At 36.5% G+C, this 8182-nt stretch overlaps 2 protein-coding genes across 5 annotated transcripts in view; one reads left to right on the forward strand and one right to left on the reverse strand.

The window, feature by feature from the left end:
* The window catches only part of ANGPT2 (angiopoietin 2), an 82307-nt gene extending 81193 nt beyond the window's left edge, over positions 1 to 1114 (reverse strand). Inside the window, exon 1 of one of the 2 annotated variants that reach the window (XM_069065411.1) lies at positions 312 to 1114. In XM_069065411.1, coding sequence (XP_068921512.1) covers positions 312 to 599 — 288 coding nt within the window. In that variant the 5' untranslated portion in view covers positions 600 to 1114. The remainder of the gene's footprint in view (positions 1 to 311) is intronic. The other variant, XM_069065412.1, reaches the window with a different exon arrangement.
* MCPH1 (microcephalin 1) overlaps positions 1 to 8182 on the forward strand; it is a 389489-nt gene that overhangs the window by 261474 nt on the left and 119833 nt on the right. The window lies entirely within an intron of this gene.

Genomic DNA, 8182 nt, shown 5'->3' on the forward strand with positions numbered 1-8182 from the left:
TCTCTCTCTCTCTCTCTCTCTCTCTCTCTCTCTCTCTCTTTTCTCTCTCTCTCTCTCTCTCTCTCTCTCTCTCTCTCTCTCTCTCTGTCTTTTTCTCTTTTTCTCAATACTGACTCTCCACCTTGGAGGTAAATTTGCTCATTTTTCATTGTGGTTTCATGCAAAACTAAATGAGATTATGCATTGAGATACAGAAAATAAGTGGTAGTTCAAAGAAATATCTTTAGCGAAGCTTGCTTTTGTTTGTTAGAGCAAGAAATGAAAACAGAACTTTGGTTTTTCATGCAACCATAAAAATGGCATTTTCCTACCTTCATGAGCCACTGAGTGTTATTTTCCATGATGTTTTCAAGTACTTGCAGTCTCTGCACAGAGTCATCATAATCCAACGGGGCATCCCTCTGCACTGCATTAGACACATAGGAGCTAGAAGTAGAGCGGCAATTGTCCATCTCCGGCAATAGGAAGGTATAACTGCATGATCCATGCTGAACCTGATACTGCTTCTTCCCTATGGTGTCCAGGCTTTTCCGAAAGTTGTTGTAGGCTGACGCCAAGACAAGATCATAGCTCAAAGTAAAGAAAACAATCAGCCACATACTTTCGTTCAGGGAGAATGCAGCCAACTTAGCAAACTTCAGTGCACTTAAGAGTCCAGATCATTCATTTGTCCTCTGAAATTCTGGGCTATGTTGTCATGTATAAAGTACACTCTTGACAGTCGATGGGTTCCTGCCCCCACCCGCCTTTTCTACTAGCAGATTTGATTTAAAAGCAAAACAAAACAAAATGCTGCTTTTTTTCCAGTCGTCCAGTAAACGGTGAGATGCCAAAAGAAAGAACAGTCCTACCCCAATTGTGTGTTCTGGCTTAGCTTTATAAGTAAGCTTTGGTGTTTCTTCTGTTTCTCTTTGGAGCAAATTCTACAGTGTCGGTATCTGAATCAATCACTTTCCTTTCCTTATATGATAAGTTGATAAGAGCAGCCAGACATGTGTAGCTTAACTGCTCCTCCCTCTTGGCTTCTCCGTTATCTTCCTGTAGGGGGGTCACTCACAAGGCAACAGGAAAATCAGTGCTTACTGCTCTCCAGCCAATACAGTATGGGAGAGAAAACCTCTGGGAAAAACTGATCAATTACAGGACCCCTGGGTATTTTATAAGCACCACCCTAACAAAATATTTCCTAAGCTGAGTACTACAGCACTTTTGCCTGAAACTGGTATAATAATGTTAGTCTTCTAAAATGTTCTGAGTTTTTAATTTTGAAGTACAATGCAAATTCCTCTGTTTCCTCTTGTAAGTAAAAAGCTACAAATATATCAGAACTTTTGGTTTATGTTAACTACTATAAATTACAAGGAAGAAGTTTTGGTAATATAAACTTTCAAAGGCCCATCCTTTCATAAGGAAAACAAATTGCCAAGGTATGTGAATTCTGAACCAAGAGTGTTTTAATTAAATATATTGAATTTTAATGTAAAAATACTGTTGAAGGATTGAATCTTTTTAGTAAATCAATTTAGATGGGTCAGTGGCTTGATCCCAAAAAGATTTGTTTGTTTTTTAACAAAATTATATTTGAAATATTCAAAATAAACTTATGAACTCCTTATTGAATTTCAACATACTGTATATATGTATGTATATGTACTTACATATATATTTTATAAAACACACATATAGCTTAGAAATCATATCATTTGTAGGGGTAAAAGACCAAACTTGCCACTTGAATATAGCAGTAATTACTTTAAAAATATACATACTACGCACACCATTGTGTTATTTGGAATATGCCAGGTCAGATCAGCTCTTTTGTCACTAACTAGTTGTATGGTCTTGGGCAAATTATTCCTCTCCTGAACTTCATTTTTCTTTAGCTATAAAATAATAGAGTTGGACAAAAAGACCTCTAAAATTAATCATTTAAGTGCCTACCGACTTTGTGCCAGACACTATGCTAGGCTAAAGCTACAGATTAAAAAAAGAAAAAGACAAAGTTTCCTTCTATCTTTAAAACTTTTGAGAGTCAATAAGTCTGTCCAGACTCCAAAGGACTAAAATATGTATTTCATTGTAAAAGATAAACATTTTGGGGATTTTGTTTTTTAAATCTTAATTAGATATAGAGTGTTTAGAAGCTGAAGGACTAACAGATTTGGAGCTTAGATTCCTGAGATAACTCTTTAAGGGACTAATCTGGAAAAGCTAGGAGTGGGGGTAGGAGGAACGCTTCTATTTTGTGAATTCACTCCCAGATTGTTTATCTTCAAGTTATATCTGGAAAAAGAGATAGTTGATTCTTCCAACTACTTGGTGTTTAAATCCTACCGAGTAGTGACAGGGTAGGTGCACTTAGAGGATAATGCAGCTATAGGCAATTTCAACTAAAGTCATCATTAACTCAATTCTCAATTCATTTATAATTCATCCACACTCAGATACAAATAACTTACTCTTAATCTCAAATGTGCTAAATTTGGATTGATGACCCCAATTCAGAGTCGGGTTTTTATTCCATTACCGCCTTATTATAACCTCAGGCATGGGGAACCTGTGACCTCAAGGCCACATGTGACCTTCTAGATTCCCCACCCCTGTGTTTCCATGACTGTTTACTGTAATCATTACTTGTTTGTATACATTTATCTATATCTGCCTGTCTATACACATACATACATACACATGCACACATATGTATATACACATTGTTATATGCTTAGGGAATTATAGATCTAGAACTGAAAGGAATGTCAGAGTCCAACTAGTCTTACCCTCTCGTTTTTACAAATGAAGAAATTGAGGCCTAGGGAAGCAAAATGATTTGCTCAAAGTCTTACAGGAACTAAGCTACAAAGGAAGAATTTGAAATGCAGATCCTCTGACTCCAGATCCTGTATTCTTTCCATTGTACTATCACTGCCTCCTTATGTTGTATTACATTACATATATTAAGTTAGACTATATGTAGATGTGTGGGAGGTAACAAACCAGTCTCTTACCTGTGTAATTGACAAGAAAAAAAGGAATACCTAAAAGCCAGGCTTTTCTTCTCTTCTCTTGCCTGTGAATACAGTGAAGCTTTTGAGGACTTACAAGCATCTCTTTCTTATGTTTGATAGACTTGATTGTGGTGCTTGACACTGTCAGTTATCACAGAGAATCTGAAGCTATATCCAGGGATTTGCTGATGAAAGCTAGAGGCAGATGAAGTTATAAAATAAAAAAAAATACCATTCCTCATATCCCCCAGTCAGTCCAGGCTGCATTGCCCAACAAATTTTTTTTCCTAACTCTGCTCTAGCTTTGAGTTTTGCTATTTACATAATCATGTTTATTTTCTCTCATATACCACGTCTAGTCAGCTATGATTTTGGCCACTTCCCATTATCATTTGTTAGAACATAACCAGGTTCTCTCTGTGCCTATTATTAACTATTAGAGAGGTAAACCCAACTTGATAGGCATTAAAGAAATAGCCATTCCTCAAAAGAAAGGGATGAGCTAAAAATAAGGTTGAGAAGGAACCTTTGGCACCATACCACTTTGTTTCAGCTTCTTTCTTATAAAGCAAGGTTACTAAAATGAGAGTATTAATCAAGAAGAGGAAAAAATGGTTCAGTGGATAAAGAATCAAGAAGACCTGAGCATATCTTCAACCCTATGTGTGACCCTAGATGAATCACTTAACCTCTCAGTGACTCAACTCTGTAAAATTCTTCAGTGCATAGCAACTGCTGATCCGCATTAGTTGAGAGTTTCCTCACCAGGAATTCTGTAAACAAAAGAAATCACAGATTAGGACCCTGTCACCCCTGCCTGCACCTCCAAGAAATCAAAGGTGAAATGATACTTTGTAGGGATTTGGAGGATTTTGTATTATAGACTTAATAGACTTAGAACCAAAAGGGATCTTAAAGGTTCAGTAGTCCAACCCTACTTCTTACAGGTAAGGAACTGAAACCAAGAGAGTTTAAATGCCTTGTCCAGGATCACACAACTAGTGTTTAAGGTGGGATTTGATCTCCAGTAAGCCTGACTCCAAGCTTGTCATTTACTTGATCCATTATGCCTTATTGCATTGTGTAAATCACAGAATCTAAGAATTGGACAGGACCTGTCTCTGCCTGAAACAAATGGGTCATTCAACGCTTCAGATATTTGAGTCTATTATTCATGGCCCCTGTAAGTCTTTTCTTCTCTGGACTGAACCTTACAAATTGCTTCTCTATTGATCCTCATATGGCATAATCTCTTCCTCTCCCCATCTTGGCTATTCTCCTCTGATCCTCTTCCAGCTTGTCAGTACCCTTCTTAAAATGGGGTTGCTGGAACTGATCATGTTACTCCTTGTGTGATCTGATCAAGGAAGAGTCTAATCAAACTATTTCATACTGCCTCATTCTAGACCATATGTTGCTCTTAATGTTACCTACAGTAGCATTAGCTTTTTCAGTTTCCACATCAGTCTGTTAACTCATATTGAGCAGGAAGTACATTTAAAACACCCCAGATCATTTTTGCAGCAATTATTTTCTAACCATTATCCCCTCTGCCCATGATTGTTAAGGTTATTTATGGAACCTACGTACGATTTCATCTTTTTCAATTTAATTCAGTGTTCTAACCTGTTGAGACTTAAAAAAAAATAAATCTAGATTGTGTCAACATGGTAGCTGTTTCTTCCAGGAAAATTGACAAGAATGACTTCTATGATTTCATTCAAGTCATTGGTAAAAATACAAGTAGCTCAGGGTGATGAACAGGTTCTCCTATAGCCTTGCACTAGAGCTCACCATCCTAGCGTCATCAACTCATTAGTGACTATTCTTTGAGTTTAGTCAATAAAACAATTTCAGATCCACTTAAGTGCATTATTACCTAGCTCCCATATCTCTCTGTTTTGTCAAGCATAATAGACTTCATTAAATGCTTTGCTTAAACCAAGTATACCATGTCTACCTCATACCTCAAGTACAGTATGATATATCTCCCTGAAACTTACAAAAATGGAAATTAGGCAAGGTTGTGCTGGTAAATGTTTAACCACCAGTCCTTTGGGGTAAAATGTATACACAACACAATTTTAAAGTTTAACTTGCTTTATTACCATTTTCTCTATCACCTTTTTTTTTTCCAAGCAGTTGGGGTTAAGTAACTTGCTCAAGGTTACATGGCCAGTTATTTCTGGGTGTGGTGCTAAATATCTGAGCCCGGATTTGATCCCCAGGTCATCCCGACAGTGGAGCTGGTGCTCTTACTCACTGAGCCACCTGGCAGCCCCTCTCCATCTCCTTCTTAAGCCTAGAGGCAATTAGCAAAATAATAAATCAAGCCCTTGTTTCCAGGGTACAAATGCTCACATTTAAATTTAACAATTGACTCTCCCAAATTGATTTGAACTGGCTTCATCACAACACTGAGATAAAGCTAGACTAGTATGACCCATTCTTAATGAAGCCATGTTGATTTTAGTGATCACTGCTACCCTTTCTATGCTGTTATAAATCATCCTTCTAATAATGTGTTGTACAGCTTTTTCCCAGAATATATTGTCAGGCTCACTGACCTGTCCTTTACAGATTCCATCCTCTTTCATTTTTTTTTTTAAATCTGGATAACATTTGATTCTCTGAAGTCCCATCGCACAATTCTGGTTTTCAAAGATTTCTCAAAGATATCTGACAGTGGCCAAGGAATCACATCTGCCAATTCTTACAGGCTTAATACTTGAACTAGATGTTATCTTACTATCTCCTTATATATCTTGGATTTATACTCCTGCTAACCACTTTTATTCTTTCCTGCCCAGTTCAAAGATCACTCTTCTTGGAAGAGAAAATAGAAGCAAAATAAGACTTAACTAGTTTAACTTTTTCACTCTCATCATTTTCCCACTCATGATAAACAGTAGTCTTATTCCTTCTTTAAAAAAAATTGTTCCCATTAACACTTATCACCAACTTCATCTTATCCTAGGTTGTATAGTTCCAGATATCATTTCATGGGGAAAATACTTTTATGTTCATCCTCATTTATAACCTTGCTTCGGTCTTCTATACCTGTCTTAAAAATATTAGATGTGCAATGAAGTGCCTAGGCAGATGCATTATTTTCTTTGAACTTTCTCTTTTCCTTCTCAGCAGTTACTTCTACTTGTGTGTTCAAAATTTCATGCTTGTGAATCCCCCATTATTAATGGGTCAACTTTCACTGTAGGATATTAATTAGGTCATTGGAACCTTTTTATTCTTTGTCTAAAAATTTAGAAATTTGCTCTTCTAAAATCTATGGTCCCTGTCAGACTATATCAGGTTTCTCTTCTCCTTCTTTAACATGAACAATATAATATCTGCAAAGTTCACATCATTTTTAGTTTATCAAATAATTCTTCCATTTTGGGCAGAGTTGAGTTCATAATAATAGTTTCTTCACATTTTCAAGGCTAAAATAATCGTTATGACATGTCATAAAGTTCTCTCTTCAGCGTTGGGAAGTAAATGAGATGTAAGAATTCTAGCATGTATGAATATTTGCTGTTACCAATCACTACAGTATCCCACCTCAGTACCAAGTTTGAGCTGTTTCCCAGACTTCTCTACTCACTTTCCGTCTGACCAGGTTTTTGAAATATATTCCAATTACAATATTGCTTCTGTTTCTTTATCCTTTAATTCTCACCCACATGCTCTTCACTGCATTTTATTTCTCAAGTTCCTGAATTTCCTCACATTAACAATTTTTTTAACACAAAATGCTACCACACCATTTTTTCTTTATGTTCCTTTTGAGTAAGGTATGACCTATGACCTTCCATTGCTATTCTCTAATATTATGTCCCATTATATTAAGTCTCAGTTATACCTAAAAATTCAAATTTGCCTCTTTGCATTAGTATTCCTAATGCAACTTCTTTAATGCTTATACTTTATAGCATTTGTTTATGGACATGGATTTTGTATGTATGTATAGATAGATAGATAGATAGATAGATAGATAGATAGATAGATAGATGCATGTTGTCTCTCTGCTAAATAAGCTCCTTAAAGACAGTCACTATCTTATTTTTATCTTCATCTCCCAAGTATTTAACACAGTGCCTAGCATATAGAAGACACTTAGTAAATCTTTGTCGATCAATGGATTCATTGATTATTGATGGATCTCTTATCGAATATTGTCTCTCTGATTTACTGGTCTTCTATTCTTATGTTTTGCCGGAGGTAATAGGCCTGGAAGACCTATATAGGAATTCTCCTTCCCACTCTATTTTTATCTTAAAACCCTCTTGATATACTCCTACCCATTTTTCACTCTGGTTGCTGCTCTCCCTGCCAGAGTTCTCATTGGAAATTTTGGTGTAGAGAGGCATCATTTTGCATTGGACTAACAGTGTTGGCTGAAAAAACACACTAGGATATAGATCTAAGGGCCTCTTGGTCCTCCCTTAACATCAGGAAGGTCTCATCAGTCAGTTCAGCCCCAAAGTTTAAAATGTATCCAAGTAGCTTAAATCATAAATAAAATTGTTATTAATTTAAATAAATCCTCCTTTTTAAAATTAAATTTTATGTTTATTTTTAGTTTACATCATTCATTTCCACAAGATTTTGAGTTACAAATTTTCTCCCCATTTTTCCCCTGCCCACCACCCCAAAACAGTGATACCACTGAATATCTGCTCCCCCAATCTGCTCTCTCCTATATATTCCCCCATTCTCCCTCCAACTTTCCAGTAGGGCACAGTGGATCTCTATGCCCCAGTGCTTGTATATATTATTTCCCAGTTGCATGTAAAATAATAATAATTACATACATATATATATATATTTTTTAAACACTTGAATTTAAAACTTTGAATTCCAGATTCTTTACCTTCCTCCCTCTTTACTCACCCTCACTGGGAAGATAAGCAATTCAATATAGGTTGTACATGTGTAGCTATACAAAACGTTTCCATAGTGAATATATTGTGAAAGACTGATTATATTTCCCTCCATCCTATCCCACCCCCCACTTGTTCTATTCTCTACTTGAATCCTGTCCCTTTTCCAAAGTGTATGCTTCCAACTTCCCTCCCCCCCACCCCAGCCTATCCTCCCTTCCATCATATCCCATCTCATCCCCTTCCCCCTTACTCTCCTGGAGGGTGAGATACCCTTTTTAGAGTGCATGTCAT

The sequence above is a fragment of the Petaurus breviceps genome, unplaced genomic scaffold (genome assembly GCF_028583685.1).
Source record: "Petaurus breviceps papuanus isolate PSGF00001 unplaced genomic scaffold, PetGlider_PUasm1.0 90686, whole genome shotgun sequence".
Taxonomy (NCBI): Eukaryota; Metazoa; Chordata; class Mammalia; order Diprotodontia; family Petauridae; genus Petaurus; species Petaurus breviceps.